Genomic DNA, 19,744 nt, shown 5'->3' with positions numbered 1-19,744 from the left:
GCAGGTGACCTGCAAATCTTGGTTTGTGGGTAAATGTCAGCCAACAGTGTGCTCTGAAGGGTCACAGTTTGAACTGCAAACAGGTGAGGAGAAGCAAATGACAGAATCTTTATAAGTGGGCAGAGTTCACTCAGGAAGAATATGATAATTAAAAAAAAAAAAAAATCCCAAAGCCCCCAAAACAGGACACTGTTGCACTAAAAGACAAAGCCCAGTTCCTCTTGTATAACCAGAAGAAAAGGGAAAAATCTAGGAGACGTTGCCAAGTGCACTTAAAAAACCCCCCAAACACTCAAACACCTCTCACCCTGAATTATTCTATTAATACCCAATAGCACTACACCTATTTGCTGTATTTTGTTCTCCTACGCTTCTTCTGCATTAAATCAACATAGTCCCTTCAGCAGGGCTCTTTCAAAGAGAACCAAGAGCGAGAGGAGCGCAGGGACAATGGCAAGGGGGAAACAGAAAAAGTGAAAAGAGGAAGTACAGTATGGAGAGGGAATGGGAATTCAAAGGATGAAGGCTGGAGATGGTTAGAGGACAAAAGGCTGCTGGGGCAGAAACAGAGACCAGATTTACAGTGTCAATGACTAGATTAAGGGCCATACATTTGGTTTCCTATTGTCTATTGTCTTACAACTTTTTTAGTCAATGCCTGAGTTTTTAAATCCATGACTTAAACACATTTCTGAGTTTAGTAAACTTCTGCATTTCAGCCCTGAATGAATAGAATAGTATCTCCACTTAACTGAAAGGCATTTACATTTTACTCAGTTTGGGTAAATATATTTGTTAGACCATCTCTTGCTATGCTTGCTTTGAATTATAAATTCTTTTCCACTCTCATTTGGATGTACTAATAAAAGCTTAAGGACCTGTTCCTACGATTCATTATTTGGACAAACTCACTGTTGAGTTTGGATACATGAACAACTTAGGATTAGATCCCAGAAGTAAAACTGTTAGGGGACATAACTCTTCTCCCATTCCAGAATTACACTAGTACAGATAAAACTGCTGAAGTCAATCACTGAAGAAAATCAGGCTCAATGAGTAGCTAAAGGTTAAATAGCCACATAGTTTCCAAAGCCTTTCACTGCAGCATGTTACCCAAATAAATACTTAATTCAGGAACATATGGACTTGTTATGTCTTAGCAGAACAGTTCAATTATTTGAGCTCAACTGACACTGCATTGTTACATTATTTGCAAACTGTTTTATACTGACATCAATACTGCAGCAAAAATGTTGTGTTCCTACAATGTATTATAGAACTGCTAATTTTTTTTTTTTTAAGTACATATGCATCTCTCTAAGATCTAGGTCTTCTTCTTGTTGCAAATAAGACACCTAAGCTATTAAAAAAATGTTTTTGTCTGTTATGTGTTCAATATTGGCAACAACAGTTTTACAGAATGGATTTTTAATGTGGTAGTGACAGGGGAACAGATTGCTATGGCAACAGCAAAGATGAAAATTCTTAACCTGAATGGATCGTCACTGAAGTAATTGCAGGGGTTTTTTTACCCATTCTACATCCATTTTAGAACTTGAATGCTGCATTCAACCTTGAGCTTGCTTTATATAAATGCCAAGCACTAAATGCAACCTCCAAGTTTATTTGACTTAAAACTTGCTGCATGTTACCTCTGTAATCCAAGATAGTTACTGTTCTCTAGCTTCCATAAACATGTGAATGCTATTATTTTTCCATACACTCCATCAGTAAAAAACAATGTGCACTTGGATATAACTTCGAGGCTCCTGCAAAACATATATACATACATATTTTTTCTTTCCTGTAGCAAAAGGAGACCTTTTCCTGTGGAAAATCATTCTTAATTTTCAAAGTATGATGAAATCACTATACATAGCATTTCTAAAAATTTGGTGGAATAGTGTCATATTTCAGTTTCATGCTCAAGTTGCATTGCAGAGACTGCACTTCAGACATTTTGTGTAAATAATAGTTAAATTGGGATTTCACAGAAATCTAAAGAATTCTATTCCAACTTTTAGAAGTAAGGGCTTGTTTTCTCCACGTCCTTTCTCTCTAAACAGAATTCATTAATCATGCTCTTGTATGCATGTTTGTTATTACTATGAGGTAGACATTCAATCAGAGGCATAACAAGTCCTGTTGTCTTTTTTTTTCTTATATATCAGTATTTTTTGAAATGATCATTTCTTTGGGCATTAAAATTACTCTTTCAAGCAATTGCCATTACAGCCAATTAACAAAGCCTCAAACTAAGCCAGATGCTGCTGCACTAAAGCAAACTACAACTGCTCCCACTGCCTGTTAGCAAGGCCCAGTAAGAGGGTAGTAACAAGCAGCAGGAGGCAAGGTACCACCTTAAATTCCTAAAACTGCTTTGCACGTGACAGTGTGAGCAAATTCTTAATTGTTGATGATGCAATAACACTGATTTCCTTCACCACCACTCATCTGCAAGGGAACAGACAGTGACATCAAAGCTCATGAGGGCATCAGAGCAGTATGTGCAGAGATAAAGCAAAGAATTTATCTCCACTTCTACCGCAGCTCTTACGCTTTTCAAACCACCATCTTTACTTCTTGCTACTTATTTATTCCCATCTGAATGACTCAAAAAATAGAAACTCAGTTTGAACACATTGCGGACAAGTATTCTAACAAAGGAAAAACATGCTGAATAAAGTTCATGAGTTTCCTTGGAGTCCCATCTGTTACTTACTCAAGGGGACAGATGCTATGGCAAATATCTAGTCTTAAGCTCATGTTCCGTCACATTATTGATTGGTTAGCACTTTTTTTTTTTTTTTTTTTTAAGGGCACAGTTATTTTTATCAAAGGAAACAGTCAGGATCTATGATCAGTCATTAGATCACATTCTAACTTCTGAAAAAAAAGAAAGTTTGGTTATGTGAACTGCATTAGCCTGAACATACTTGTTCTGTGATTTGATACTTTATTCAGAAACCAAATTCAATTAATTAAGTCTCCACCTCTTGCACAAATGAGTTGCAACAACACTCAGCAGCTGTGATCACACCTACAGTCTCTTGCTCAGCCAATTCCTAAAAGATTTGCTGTTTAACTACTAAACTGTTCCAGCCTGTTGTTGTTTTTAATGACTAATGGCTTAAAATTACTTATTCTCTGTTCACAGGCTGCAGAAAATATTTCTGAGTAAAGGAAAAAAAGCATGTACAGTGTGTCACACAGAGCAGACTCCAGCCTATCTCTAAAGCTGGTTCAAGCACGAGTAAAAAAATTCTCAACAGAGGCACTTTAGAGCAGCTGCTAGTCCTACTGCCCTAACCCAGTTGAAGGACATGAGGATTGGGTGGAGGAAGAGGATGAGGAGGAAGAGGATGAGGAGGAAGGAAGAATAATGGAGGAAACGACCATCATTCCTTGGTGATTAAGGAATCAGCACCTATCAGAAAGGCTCCTGCTGCTATTAGCAGCTAGCGAAAATTATCGTACCCTCCAAATTATTCCATCTCAGCACCCATAGGGCTCAAAGCTGCTTTTGCAGCTTCTTGCTCTGAGCTTTCATTATGCATTCTTCATTCACACTGATGAACTGGAAAACATGAGGGGAGAGACAGCTCAAGACGATCTAATTGCTCACTGCCACACAGTCCCTTTTGTCAGATGCTGTGCTGAGCTAATTCAGCTTACTAACCAGGAAAAAGAAAGTCTTCTGTTGCTTGAATTAGCTTAGGAAAGCACCCAACAAGGAACAGGATAAGGGCATGCAAAAAAGCAATGTTTCTTAGCTGGGGGGTGGGGGCAAGAGAAGGGGAAAAGAAAAATGGAATGATGGTTGCAACCTTTTTGGAGGCAGCAAGCTATTAGACAAAATCAGCCATAATAACTGTATGCTGTTACCATACTTTGTGTATAAAATCTGTGGGAAGGAACGCAAAGACTTTGCCTGAATTCCATATAAAGTGTATATAAACGTGACTGATGTTAAAATTCTACTGTTAATATAATTACAGTTAGAAAAAGGAAACAATAACTTTCCCAAGCAGTGTTAATTTGAATGTGCAGAACATCCCATGAGCTTGCTTTATTTACTTTTTAGGCAGACTACGCAGCAATATTGAGCCACCTGCCCATCAACAAAACCCAGTGGGAAATACTGCTTTAGTACAGCATGGCTGAATTACCATTACTATTGAATTCTTAACTTTGGTATTCTATAGTTCTGGGATTGTAGCTGTGCAAAATCATTGTGGATATTGTTATTTATGTGCCTACTTCCAACTAAAAGAAAATATTGAAATTACAGAAGCAGCTGAGTTGGTTTTGGACGATGATAAACTCTACAGAATTCACTTACGAATGTAGTTGATTCTTTGAAGAATGATCCAAATAGAAGGGTTGATCTTTTATGTAGATTTGTACAGACAATAACATGATATGGTAAATTTATATATATGTATATATAAATATATATGTAAATACACACATACACACACAAAATGTATGTGAATACACACACACACTTCAGAACACATAATAATATATTACACATAATATTTTCCAGAGTTGTAAATATACTGAAATGAGCACCTACTAGAGCCAATATTTCCCCACAATGACAGAACCAGGAAATCTTACAGACAGTAAGAAAGTCTCCTGTCCTTCCTAAGGCACTGCATTAATGCTAGCGCCAGCAGATCCAGCCTTATGAAGACTAAAATCAGCAAAGGCTCCTCTGTCTCAGAGCCCAGAAATGAAATCTGTTTCTGGAGTGCAGAAATTATAATAAGAAAAACAGGGGGAAAAAAAAATCAAAGCGCAACTCTGGCCTACTATCTAGCTCCTGTGCCTTTTTCTGGGTTCTAATTAGGAGGTTTGGTCCTGCTAGTCCTAGATAAACCTGCTCACTGGAACATCTTCCAAGGTCCTAGTAAGTTGAGTTTCAGAAAAAGCCACAGTGTGGCTATGTCCAACCTGGCTCCAGCTGAAGGGTTCAAAACAATATTCTCAAAACATTCTCCTTAGCTGCTGTCCAGCCTTAAAGACCATTAAATCCTTATTTATGCGCCTTGGATTAAACCAGTAACATTCTGTAGGTGCCTGGAGGTTTGGTTGTTGACAAGCCTGGAAGCCTTACTTTAAAGACATTCAACAGCTCAGTATCTAGAACTGAATCCACAAAAGGACAGAGGTATTGCACTGTACAGTGTCCAACTGTTAGAGCCTTACTGCAGTTGGTAATTAGGAACTGAGGCTTTTCCATGCAGGGTAGGCAAAGAGCATGGCTGGGCACCTTGGGGAGAAATCTGCAAACCAGCACCCTGGGGTGGAAGCTGTGTAGAGCATCAACAGGACTGTTTTGCTGTGTTACTGTCTCCTGGTCTTGGTACTCTGCTCTGAATGAAGAGACCTGCTTCACTCCCACTGGGATTTGTATCCCTGATCACCCTTTTCAATGTGAACATTCAACTACTTTCATTCCAAACACAGCTAAAGAAAGCTGTCCTTCGCTTTCTTCTTCCTTCCGTCTTTCCTTTGAACTGATTTCTCGGGAATAAAATCACATTCTCCAGAGAAGGAAGATTTCAGTTCCCACATTGGCCTGGACTCTCTGGTAAGCCATTTAACCATCAGAGCATACTTTGGAGCAAGACTCTTTCAGTTTTTCCTGCTAAATTTGTCAGTGAGAAAAGAAAGAACATAGTCTTTATAGTCCAGTCTGGGAGAAGACAGACCCACAATTCCAAGCAATGTTCTGGCCATCTTGTTGTTCAGCTAACATGACAGTAGTTCTTGTGATGCCCAAAAGCAGACACTGAGCACACAGGGAATATAACTAGTAAAATTGTAGGCACTTATGGATTTCACCTGTATCCAGACTTGACAGCAGCTGAGTAAATATTCTGATGATCTAAAGTTTGAATTCAGGACAGTTGCGTGCACTTCAGCACTGAAGTACTTTTACAGAGCTAGCCTCAATCTCTTTTGCTAGAAATAAAAGAGATGGGGAGAAAACATGTCCTGTTTTTAGCTTACAAACTTTTCAAATTAGACACAACAATAATCTCTTCATAAAGGCAGAACCATGAATATTTACGAGCCCTCACTCTGTTCAATGAAGGTCTGTGCATAGATCCTTACAGAGATCATTGCAGAGATCAGGTCTTCATTCCATAGTCATTCCCAGAGCTAAATGGGGAAAAAGTTTTTTTAAATTGGACAATGGTATCTTAAATCCACAATGATTATCAGGGAGATGTAGAGAGAACTTTACTAGCTGAAATTTCTTTAAATTTTTAGAGTGATTGGCTCTCACTCTGGCAGGGTTATTTATATCATGCCACTGACCCAAAAAACAAAATGTTATTAAAAGGATATTGCTCAGATCTTCATCTACATTCTACTTGCAGACACAAAAGTTCTGTACACTCTGCATCCTGACAATGTAAACTAAAATCTTGAAAATTAGGAGAAACAAGCCACAAAGGTATATTTTTAATGAAAAGTTCCTTTTTAAAGAAAATATAATAATAATTAATGACATACTAAGCCTATTTTGCTGTTACTCAGAAAATGTTAGAGACCTGCTAGTGATGTAATCCTTTAGATAATAGTGAAACTTTGTGAGCAGCTTTGCTGGTACAAATCTAGCATCACTATACTTGACTTCAGTGGAGATGCTACAAATTCACACATTTGAAAATGTGCATAGAATTTTTTCAGTCATACTTAGTTATTGAGAAGACTTAAGAACTGAAACTTGTTAAAGGAATTAATGAGAAAAGATTGTAAATCAAGGCCTAGGATGATTCTAGTTCTGTGTAACAACTTTTAAACTCAGAAAGAATTTTTGGACCCTGGCCAGAGGAACAGAGTTTGATCTTGTGTTCCTCAAGCCTTGAGAACAAAGGGTAAGCACTCTGAACCATCACAGTACTTAGTCTGGCTTTAAAGCCCACATTAACAACACAGATACACCAGAAACTTGATATTTTTGTATTTACTTGTACTTATTAGGGTCCTTGGGCTTTTCTTTTCAAGCAATACTAATAAATGCAGTGTCATTTCCCATATAACAAGAAACGCTAGAAAAAGTGATACAAGTTGATAGAACATAGACTATTCAAACTTTTGAAATGGCAGTATACTTTGAAAAGACAAGGAGAGGGGAAAATGAATATAGTGAAGTTTCACTTTTAAGTAAACATTGTGAGATCAGATAACAGGGTGGTGGTATTTTTTAGAGCAACTGCTAATTAACTACCACATACAGTCTTCTAAAATCAAACCCTGCAGTATCCCTGCCAAATTTCCATAAGATTCTCATTCCTATTATGCTAAAATGGCTGTCTTTCTGAATGTCTTAATGTACTGATTCTTGAAAGAGAAATGTGTACTACATTAAATTAAATAAGGCTGACTTGTATTTTTATTTCATATACCTAAGGACAGTAAGCATACAGCTAAGACTTTTAAACCATCATTAACACTTCAGCAAACTACAGGAAATACAATGTTACTTAAATCTTATCAAAACTGTCAGGCACCTTCTAGTATCACCTATTCAATCACTGCTAGTTCAGTGATCTTGTATGCAAAAATGAACTTATCTCCAATACAGCCAATCTCGCTGTTTGAATCAGTGAGGGATGCAACAATCAAATTGTTTATAATATCACAATCCATCAATGTATGTGCAAATTTGATGACACAGTCACTGAACTGGGGTATTACTTAATAAAATCAAACACGAGAAACAGACTAAACAGAAGTCTATAATAAAAATCTTACTGAGGGGAAGAAAAAAGAACACAGTTGTCCCCATTAACTAAACGTCTAATATAAAAGCAGTGGGGACATGTTCTTGCTTTCACTGGCCAAGTCTCCAAGAACAATATTTGGCCAAAGAGCAAAAAGGGCTGACTTTTTGTCCATGCAACAACAAGATCCCTGGACCAAAACTAACATAGCAAATGCTTAGCTTTAAACGTGATTGGTTCCACGTACTCCAGACAGACTACTTCCATACTAAAAGATGAGATCATTACCCCTCTTTCTTGAAAAAAATTTTTTTTGTGTTCATTTGTTTTTGGAACAATATTAATCTTTTTCAACAGTGTTTAAACATAATCTTAATGATACTCTAAGTCATAAGCAACCCCATGTAAGAAACTCCACAAAATTGTTTTCACTAATCATTGATACTATTTTTCTTAAAATGTACTCTGAACCAGAATAATCAAAAAGATTAAGACCCCATAACAGAAAAAATACAAACTCCGTTATAAGCACATGATTAATCCTATTGAAGACATGTGAATTACATACATGTTAAACTCAGGGTTATGCTCAAATGAAGGACAAAATATCAACCTGTTCTCTGAAAATATGATATTGAAGTCTGATTGCAAGATCAAGAAAAAGAATTTTGGTTTGTCTTACCTTGCCTGGTACCTGGCCTATTTTAAGAGGGCCTATGTTTCAGTTTTCATAACGATAAAAATCCAAGTCCAATGCAAGCCTTTCTACCCACAGGTCAAAAATGTGATTCAAGTCTACAGTGCACCTTCTGCACAAAAATTATCTGCACTGAAGCAAGATCAAGCCCAAGAAGGATTTAAAAGCAGTCAAAAAAGCAGCAGAGCCATGATAAATAAAAGTTAGTAACTAGTCTTTTCCCACACATACACACATACATGAGAATCAGAAACACACGATATAGCTGTTAACAGCCATCCGCCAACACTCTGTCCTTGTCACTGATGGGAATTGAAATATATCTCTCTTGCCATTCAGTTATTCTCTAAATTTAGAGATGAACAAATTTGGTTAAATTTGGATCGGATCACTCTGACTCACATTATCCTGCAAGGTAGAAATCCTTCACACGTCACACACAAAAAAGGCCACTGAATGTAATACATAATCCATTACCTTTAAGAAATATTGCATGTAGTCAAAGCAACAAATAGAAAAAAAATATAGCATTAAACAACAGGAAGCCCATGCAAATAATAATGATATAATCATCAGAACAGTGCTCATATGTTTAAGTATGCACTCAGGGAGCTAGGTCTTTAGCTAATATAAACTCACAGAACTACAGTACTTTGAGCACAACTCTACAGATTCCTAAGCCGTGAGGCTCTGGCCTTCCATATAGGAATATCTCCATAGACAGATTTTTTTTTCTCTCAATCACATACACAAATACTTTTAATTGTTTACTGTGTAGCAATTTAACTTGAATCTTTATAAAATGGCTGTGATGTGAAGAAAAGATAACACCTAAACCCTAACATCACTAAGTGCTAATAAATATTAATAGAACATAAGAACCACTTTTACTGCAATGTGAAACCAGTTTAATATCCACAGATGAAATCAAATTGCTGCCTTTATTACTGTCAGGAATGACTTCTAAGATATTTCTATTTACTACTTGAGTATTCATCAGCACTCTGTATTTACAACAGCCTCTCTCTCTCCCTCCCTGCCTCCCTCCCTCTCTCCCTCCCTCTCTCCTAGTTATACATAAGATAATTTAAGAGCAGTATTTTCTGGTAGTTTTCAAATTAATTTAAATATAGACTCAAATACACATTAGGAGATTAGTACCAGACCTATTGCCAAATCTTGATACAGTTCTAACACCAACAGGAGATGTTACCATGCTTGTGTCTGCAATATGAAAGTTGAAAGATGATAAATAGTGCGCAGTCCAGTATCAAACATTCAAATTCCTAAAAATCATTCAACTGCCCCACAAACTACATGGATAATGAAAAAAATCCACCTTTTGATGATAAATAAAACTAAGATGCTTGGCTAAATTCCAAAGCCTCTCATTTCCTAAAGTGGTGCTTTTTATTAAAGTAACAGTACATGTAGAATAAGTGGATATTTTTATGTATCCTGTAATTTAGAAAACCTAAGAGATGATATCCCCACCCCCCAAGTTGATCATCTTTCATTATTACAAACTGCACTCCAAGTTCGAATCACACAGCCCTCAAATTTTCTATCCATCCCCTTCCATTCTTACTCCCTCATTTTAAACAGAACTTGAAAATTCTGACATTTGCAAGAATGCTTGCCTGGTAATTTCCGTGAGGCACAGACAGCCTCCAATTACAATGAAATAGCTACAGTGTATTACCACTTTTAGAGCATTCTTTGGTTTTCTAAAGTGAATCAAAACTCTCCATGGGAGCTACTCTGATTAGCGTCAAAACAATAATGTGTTATAAACTCAGAGCATTAGAACAAGGGACTCTGAACTTTATTTGTTTACATGGATGGCATATAAGTATGTATAAAAATACCACAGAAACTTCCATAAGAGGACTGCCTATATACTACTACATTTTAAGACCTTCTTTATTAGGAAGTTAAAACAGTTCCCTAGAAAAGGTGTGAAATTTAAAAGCAAACATTTCCCCCTCCTTTAACCTGGTCTCTTTTGTTTGATTCCCTATACGCAAGTCAATTAATTACTTCTAAACTGTTTAGAAGGACCTAGATGATATGAACAGGCTGAAAGCTCATTCACTCTCCTACAGTATCAGGAATCACTGACAAAACGGAAGTAGCTTCAGTTATCTCCTTTTTCTGCTCATATTCTTTGGTAGAGATTCTTCTCAGATACTTGCAGGGGGAAAATCTATTCCTTAAATACTGAAGTAGCATCCATATCTACACTCCAGTTCACATGAACCTAGACAGGGGACGTTTAGTCACATGAACCAGAAGGTAGAACCATAGTGTGTTCTCCAAAATTGCATCTTTTCTGTTGTTTCCTGGGGGTTTAAGTTCCTGCAGGGCGCTGTCTGGTGACGGTTCCCACAGAAACATATTTGGCAAGGTTGCTGCTAGATTCTTACAACAAAGTATCAGACAATCAGTGTGAGTCCACTCTTGCGTGTCCTCTCCTGCTGAATAATCCACTGCCTTCACCAGAAATGTTTGGCTACGGAAGGCATACCATGTTGGGCCTAATCAGGTTTTATTCAGTTGCTGATAGTTTTTATTCAGTCATTGATACCAGTGGGTGTTTGACCCTATTGTCGACCAAATGAAAACGCAGATTGAGAAGAGCAGAAATCCATGTACTTCAGCTGTATTGACCATATACGTATGTCTGGGATATTTAAAAAGGAAGCCATTTATAATCAGGAAGCGTAAGTGCTTATTCTGAAGCTGACATTTAAATATCCCATCAACAGCAACCAGCATTGCAAAACGGTTTAATTAACCTGAAAGGATGTAATTTTATGCTATTTAGCAAGAAATACAAATTTTAAAGTGCTTTTATGCAGGATATATCAGACTAGTAAGGCCAAATTCAGCTCTTAGCTACCCATACTTAAATATGGAGTAAATTCATGTACCTCACTTAATAAATCTGCAACTAAGATGGTGTAAATACAAGCAGAATCTGTCACACATACTCTATAATCCATTTCCTAAAATTACTATGCTCTTTACAGCACTCTAATAGTAGAGTTAAAAGTTAGTAAAGCCTCAATGACAGAATGGATCATAGGATTTTGTGTGGGACTTTGAATCTTTAGGGTTATCCCTCCCCTTGTCTTTTTTTAAATTTCTCTGAGACACCTCTCCACTTCTACATTTACAAATACATCCTGAAGATTACTTGCCTTAAAGCTATCAAAGGATGATCCAAGAAACTGAAAATATGATATTGAATACTTCCACCTTAAGAAAATTATTAGAAGCCAATCTTGATCAATACTAAATCTTTCTACTACATATCCTTTGAGGTCCAATGCTAAAGCAATCCAACATCTCTGTCCTACTCATAGGCACATCGTGGCTGATATCCTTCTGAAAGCCACAGAGGACAATCTCAGATGGTGTGGTCTACTGGACAAAATATAGGATTGTGATGATTGCGATGGATGAATCTGAGCTCTCTCCTGCTGTGTGACCCTAGAAGTTGTTTCATCTCTCTACATCCTGATTTCCCCAGGAATTTTGTCTTGACTGCTTCAATTGTATGCTCTTCAGACATTCTCTCCAACAGGCATGCCTTCAGTGTCTACCATGGAGAACAAACAGGAAGGATAACCAAGTGGTTAACATGCCAACGAGACTCTGCTTCAATCCTCCACTCTATCAGAGCATCCGCATGCCCCCAGGCAAGACACTTGGGCCCAGATACCTCAAACAAAAGTTCCAATAGGATATACGCTAAGGAAAGGTGAGGGTGACTGAACAGTGGAACAGGTTGCCCAGAGAGGTTGTGGAGACTTCATTCTTGGAGATATTCAAAAGCTGTCTGGACAGGGTCCTGGGCAACCTGCTGTAAGTGACCATGCTTGAGCAGGGGGGTTGGGCTAGATGATCTCTAAAGGTCCTTCTAGTCTCAACCATTCCATAATTCTGTTCTGTGACACTTCAGAGAATCTAGGTCTTTATCTCTCTGATTGGATCTACACAGTCCTGTTGCAACATCAGCAAAGCCCTTCACGTCAAATTCCTATCTACACTGCTGTCCTTCACAGCAGCTCAAATGGCGTCCCAGAGAGGATTTTAATCCTTAAGAGTTCTCCATAGGTTCCTCTAATGTTGTCTAGTTGGATCACATTTCAGAATTCCTCTGCCTACAGTAACTCTGCTCTATAAACCTGTGTCCCACAGGGCATGATGGCAGGGACAGCACTACAACCTCACTCTTGGGCTTGTCTGTTCAAAATCTTCCTGCCACAGGCTTTGTGTATAGTTCTCTCACGTATTGTTATTTATAATAGAATGCTATTACCACACCAAGTGCGCCACATAAGCTGGCAGAAGCATATAGCTCAGAGTACTAATTTGGCCCCAGCAGGAGACTCAACCCCCTTTTCATACTTGAAGAGATTGTAAGAAACAGCATAGTTGGGAGAAAGTCAGTAAGAACTGTCACCCACACACATCAATTATTGTCCAGTTACTCTAAATGAGACACCCAGAAACTAGCACCAGTGCCAAAGAAAATAAAGCTGAAGTAAGCCCTCAGCAAAACCCCTCAACATCTGGAAATTCATGAGCTACTGCTAATCAACCCATATTTGGAGAAAGGTATGATCTTATCTGAGGATACTGACAAAATCAGTTTGATCCTAAGATTGAAAGCCATGGATTCCGGAAACACAACTATTTTTTGGTACATTATAGACAGACTGGTACGCTTCTGATGCTGGCAAGACTCGTGGTCCTCACGTAGATTACGAAAAAGACCACAGTCATCAAAAGCCACAAGGCACTGTCTTCATTTTCCCCCTTGCCTAGATGTATGTGGACCCTCTCGATTTCTCTTTTGTCCTTCCCTGAGCTCACTAGTCATCATTTCAGTCTGCCTGCTGGCACACTGAGATCAGTGTGGACGCTGAAGATTGAGGTCAAGAAGGACATATGAAGGAGTCAGTAAAGAGCCATGGCAAGATCTAAAGTGGGCATGCTCCACAGGCTTGTGGGGCAATTCTTGTTCCCAAGGATGCCGACTGCAGTGTGGACATGTCTGAGACACTCTCAGAATGACCTAAAAGGCCAGTAGCATGGATGTCAACACAGTGACCCTGCTCAACACAGCCCGTGGGAGTTTCCTGTGAAGGACCACAAATGGATCCTTTATTTCTCAGTTTTCCAATGGTAAACTGTGCAATAATAGCACCTTAGTCATAATAACTGTGAGGATAAATTAACTATTGCCTGTACTCAGACACTATGGTAGCATGGATCATAGAAAAAGCTATATATAGCCATATAACCAATACAGATAAATATATCTATAAATAAAACCTCTAAGTACTACTGCAATACAAATAATAAATAAAATGTAAAAAGACTTAGTCATACATGCAGGTGGATTTCCAATTATGGAGGAAGCACTTTTACAGAGAGCAGAATAGAACACATTAAGTGGGATGGAGAAGAGAAAGGTAATAAATCATTCTACAAATAAATTATTTTGAAAAATGGCCATAACAGGCAGAGATATGTTCTTAAACTTTTGGAATGCCGTTTTTCTAGTAAATTGAATAAGCAGATAGCTAAGAAGTATATATGAGCATCCACCCACACATATAAAAGCCACTTTTTCCTGAAAGAAAACCCCCAAAACAAAACAGATACTCATGTAGCCTGCTCAAGCTAAACAAGGATACAAGTAGTTCTTTGAGCTGTGGAGTTAATGAAGCATTTGTGGAGAACAGTTTACTATCTTGCTAAGAATTTATAGCACTATAAATTCTCATGCTATATTTTACTTTGAAATAACCTCCCTGTATAGACAAGCCCCAAGACGCAACAGCACATGTTCATGGGGAAGCTTACCAAACTTTACGCCAGTTGACTCAGGGAATACATGTGTGGGAAGGAAAGAATGGAGAGGAGCAGAAAGCAGATTTTAGGCTGCTGCTTTTGGAGTCCTGATGGACAGAAGGGAGTCAGTATCTTGCTAGAATGCTTTCAAAGAGCCACACAGAGTAATGGGGGCCTGATTACCAGCTGACGGAAGCTCTCTATCAGGATCACAAGTAACAGCCAGTTCTTTATTACAGCAGTATCCAAATGTACTCAATACAACAGTATCCAAATGTACCCAGTATCTGCCTCTCCCTTCAGGAGCCTTTGGGACCTATAATAGGTGAACAGTGCACATACAGCAAATGACAGGTAAATACAGAGAACAGTGCTTACGTTGACAAAGCAAGAGTCAATTCTAGCAGCAGTCTAATTCCAGGGTCATGGTTAAGTTTAAAGCCAGCAATGCTGTGCTGTATAGAGATAAAAATGCTAGCTGCAAACAACCTAACTCTGCAACCAGAGCAGTGTAGCTGCCTGAGAGGCAAAGGCTACCTCAAGCAGTACCCAGCATACTGCTTCCAGGACATGAAATACCTCTGCAGAGCCACTCTGTGCCATGCTTCTGTGGAACTCCTTTGTGTACTCCTATCACAGTGATTCATGGCCCAGTGCATATATGCCCTTCCAGTGCTTTTTGCTTTCCTCTCACTACAGCTCCTGAAAAGCAGTTGAGTGGTCTGACAGCTGTATTCCCCCCCGCCTCCCATTTTGCTTGTTCTCCCAATAGCTGGCTGATCCAACTGCCAACTTTCAAACAGCCAAAAGGCTTTCTGCTTTTTCCAAACTAGGTTCTGTGATGCCTGCTGGCCCTCAGTTTTGCAGTTTAGAAGAGAATGAGGAGGTAGCAGAGGGCATTTTCTTTACTCAGTACATTGTTCCAGCACAGCAGATGGGATTTTGTACTTCAGCAAAGCAACCTCAGATCCTGCTTGCAGTTAGGAAATGGTGGCTAGGATAGGAAATAGCAAACACCACATAAATACAATTACAATCAAAATATAATTTGAGAGGTTTGCATTAAAATCTCTTTATAGTAGGAGGACAGGTATGCTGGCATCCTACATCTATCCAATAGCCACAGGATATTCTCTATACAGAACAACAGCTATTCTCTGAAGGCAAAGCACCCCTAGTGTACATACAGCATATGTCAGCAAAATTCAGCCAAAGTCAGCAAAATTCTGCTCTTGCCAACATATCGTACTCCAGACCATCCAAATGAAGCTCTAAGCTTGAGAAAGAGCTGTTCTCCTGATATCACTGCCCCTACATTTCATCAGTGTAGCTCCATCAGTCATATCTTCATACACTGGATTGACACTGAAAAGCTGCCAAAGAAGTCCTTAGTGTAGACATACTGCTAGTTTCTGGAGCTTACAATTTCTGATGCTTACAGATTCCAATCATCATTAATATCACAATGTTTCTTCCTTCTAATAAGAGGCGTGATAAATATCTGATCAATCCTCCAGTGTTTGTTATGCATATAATTATTTAGATACTCTTTTCAATGAAGATATTGCTGTCATTAGTCAACAATGTTTCAAAATTGCTTTAAAAATCTTCTGCGTAAACAACAGCCTAAAATGAAAGTGCTGACACACAGCTGCCCAAATGAAAATTCTATAACAAACTTACATTTAATCCTATCTATATTTACAAGTTGTGTGTTTAGATGATACTATTTGATGCCCTATTTTTTTCTGCTGAGTTTCATTTAGCATTTCATCCTTCCTGCTAGATACCCCTTGAGATGATTGTATGCACAGCCTGATCCCCTTAAATGCTTTCGAGCAGAAACCACTGTTCAGAAACTCATAACATTGCATTTCATGCTCTTGCCCTTTCCCTCACTTCACAGATGCAGAGGAGAAGGCTACACTACACCAGTAATCTCATTTACTACTATCAGCTTGCCACCTTAACCCAGTTTGCAGGAGGCTGTCATTATCCACCATCTCACGAACTTCATATATTCCAAGAGAAAAAAAAATAGCTTTCTGAGCCATAACAATGCCACAAAAAAAAAAAGAAAAGAAGACAAAGTAAATGCTTATTAATAAGTGGCAACAATGAAATTTCCCACTGATGTTACAGTGCTGGTAGCTAAGGTATTACTGGTATTGATTTGTAATCACCACACTGGGAACAGTCAAGAATACTGAGCATGAAGTAAGAATAGATTTTTTTTAGATGGACCAGAAAAAGAAACCTTGCAAAACAAATTTAATTTGGGTAGAGGAATGATAATTAACTTACAATTCAGCGCTAAGCTTCCTGACAGTGTAGGGCTGAAGGTCAGCTTGCATTCTTATACATTAACAATTCAATACTTCTAATTGTTTTCATCTATGCCTGCTGACTCTCTTTCAAAAAGAGAAAACCACTTAGTTCTCTGTTTCAGAAACTTGCCATTGCGCAGCTTTTTCTTTCATGAATTACAAACAAAATCAATGATACTAAATCATGAAACCACAGTTGTAAAAAATGTGGTAAGGTGAAGATATTTCTAAAGAAAAACACTGGACTGCTTCCTCGAGTAAAATGAATGCCAAATCCAAATGCAGCACAATATTCCCATGCTATTCCACTAATGGCAAGCTTCAGCTTAAAAATTGTTCTTCATGAAAGAAGTTGTAATGCTGGGGCAAATACTGTTTCAGGTTTGAGAGAACACAGCATAGAAACGCACATGCTAGCATCACGGTTCTGTTCCAACGAGGTACAATGTACTGTTAAACATAAAAGGACTGGAAACATGGAAGGTAGAAGTGGGACCTGTTTGGCCTTTTGAAGAAATACACAGGAAGCATTAAGGCTAATTCAACAGCCCTACAGCTTGCCAGACTAGAAATTGTTTCCTTTAACAACCCTTATAGAGATCACAAGTTTGCAGCCAATGACACAATTCAGGCTAAATACATTAAATGTTGTTTCAAGCTTCTTTCATTATTGTTTTGAATCTTTTCTTCCTATGGCTTCTGACAGTGAGAGTAAAAGATAGTCCTTCACAAAATGACAGACCACTGAAATATTGAAACTTTTATCATTTATACGATTATCATTTATATGACTACTTTTCAGGATTCTAAGAAATACCTACTGGAATATCTTCAAGTATCTTTTCAATAAAGTATAAACAACACCTTCAATAAAGAAATTATCCAGCATGAATACAGAACAGAAATTCAAAATCAAATTCCCTGCACAGTTACTATATTATAACAGCTAAAGACAATGACATTTCTCCAGCAAAAGTGACAGAATGATTTAGTTCCCAAAGTGGTTGCATGTGCTTTCCCGTTTGTTAGCTGATTTAAGAGGTGATGGACATTCCCTCTCTAGAGTTTAGGAGGAGGCTTCATGGGGATGAAAAAACCTCATACATTCTGATATAACCTTGATTTAAAAATGTCTGCAGTTACTTTGCCTATTTCCCTAATACACATTTTGTTCTATCCTGAGTATAAAAGATTAAATTCCTGAGTTTGTGAAGAAGAATTAGGGTACAAAAAAAATACAGTACCACAGCCTCTATGTGCAGAAAGTAGACAAGAAATCTACTTTTCAAGTGTGAGCAATAATAGTTTACATCTGTATGTCCTCAGTTTTAGGAAAAGGCTTTGTGACTTTCTTTGAACTTTAGATTCATCAGGATCATTTCACTCTCCTGACACACGCTCCAACTGGAGTAAAAACTTCTCTTTTGTTGCTGTTGACTGCACAAAATTATGTGTCCAGGACAGAGCACCCCTTTTCTTTTTGCACCCCCTTCTTTCACTAATTCATTCATTCCATTTCATGTTTAGATTACTACGAACACAAGCAGAAAAAAAAACAAAACAGAACAGAACAATCCCATCCCCCCATATTCTCAATTAGTGTAACTGGAAGAAACACTTTGGCAGCCTGCCAGCTCCTGTAGAGTTTGCCGTTCCTCCCTCTGCCTAAGCGAAGGAAGGTCTGAACCACTACAAGGATATCTGAAACGATGGCACTATGAGGAGACTCTCCACCCCTGCAAACAGTGTCTGAACCGCCAACAGGGCAACGCTTCTTTAAACTACTTTTTTAAGAACTGCTTCTTAACCACAAAAGCAGCCTCAGAGGGTGAACAAATGGGGGCAAGCAACAGGAGTGCTAAATTCCCAAACAGTACGGCCATCCCCTCCACTCAGCTCTGTGCAGCCCTCTTCTACCAGGGCCCACGTGCCAGTCCACGCTGGGTCTCAGAGGCGAGGGAACCTGCCTATCCCCCAGAGCCTGCCAGACACCCGCAGTGCCCCACGCTTCTGGGGCAGGAGGGGGGGCAACTCCTCACACTCCTGGGGGTGAGGAAATCCCCATACCCCCGAGAGGCAAATCCCCACATGCCTGGCGAGGGGCAAGTCCTCACACTTCCAGCAGAGGTGGGGGGGGGAGGAGGGGGCAAGTCTCCATACTTCCAGGGGGAAATCCCCATGCTCCGGGGAGGCGGGGGGGGGGGGGGGGGACGACACGAGTCTGTGCACAAATCCCACACCCCCGATCTGAGGGTGGCCCTGACGCTAACCGGAGTCCCCCTGCTGCTCCAACCTCCTCAGAGCCACCACGCACACACGTCCCTCACAGCTGCCCCACACCCCCCTCACACACGCACACGCGCGCCCCTTCCCGCCCCGCTCCGCTCCCCCCGCCGGCGGCGGCCCCGCCCCGGCCCGCCCCTACGCCCTCCCCGCGGCAGCAGCGGCGCCCGCCGGTACCTGGGCGGTGGAGCCGAGCTCGGGCGCTCGGCGGGCGCCCACCAGCTTGGCTGTGGTCTGCAAGTTGATGGGGGCGCTCTGCGGGGGCTCCACGCCCGCGGCGCTGCAGCCCAGCCCTCCGTTGAGGTGCGCCGTCACCATCGCGATGGGAGCCTTGGCCGGCAGGACAGAGATGGCCAGGTTCTGGCTCGGGCTGCCGCTGGGGCTCCCGCCGCCGGATGCCTTGAGGAGCGCCGGGACGCCGCCGGGCTTGGCGCTGCCGCTGGCCCCGCTGCCCACCAGCACGGCCGCGGGGCAGCTCCGCACCGCCAGCTTCTGCCAGGGGAGAGAAGGAGAGAGAGAGAAGCGCCATCATCACCCGCCAGGCTGCAGGAGGCGGCGGCGGCGCGGCCCCCCGGCCCCTCCCGCCCCCGCTGAGGAGAGCACTCCGCCGCGGTGGCCCGGCTCCCCCGCGGAGGCTGCTGCCGCCGCCGGAGCCGCCGCGCCCCTCGCCGTGGGGCGACGGACCGCGGAGCAGGGGGCGGGGGCCGCGCTGCCTTGCAGCGCGTGCGGCGGCGGCGGCGGCACCGCCGCCGCCGCCAACGACCCCTAACGGCCGCCAACGACCCCTAACGGCCGCCAACGGCCCCTAACGGCCGGGCGCGGGC

The 19,744-nt window shown here is 40.5% G+C and overlaps 1 protein-coding gene across 1 annotated transcript in view; it reads right to left on the bottom strand.

Moving 5' to 3' along the window:
• PHF21B (PHD finger protein 21B) overlaps nucleotides 1-19,488 on the bottom strand; it is a 67,439-nt gene extending 47,951 nt beyond the window's left edge. The window contains exon 1 of the mRNA XM_067289846.1: nucleotides 19,098-19,488. Within this exon, the coding sequence (XP_067145947.1) occupies nucleotides 19,098-19,238 (141 nt within the window). The 5' untranslated portion in view covers nucleotides 19,239-19,488. The remainder of the gene's footprint in view (nucleotides 1-19,097) is intronic.
• Nucleotides 19,489-19,744: the final 256 nt, after the last annotated feature.

Source organism: Apteryx mantelli, chromosome 1 (assembly GCF_036417845.1).
Source record: "Apteryx mantelli isolate bAptMan1 chromosome 1, bAptMan1.hap1, whole genome shotgun sequence".
In the NCBI taxonomy this organism is placed as follows: Eukaryota; Metazoa; Chordata; class Aves; order Apterygiformes; family Apterygidae; genus Apteryx; species Apteryx mantelli.
The sequence above is the reverse complement of the archived record's forward strand: the minus strand, read 5'-3'. Positions and strand labels throughout refer to the sequence as shown.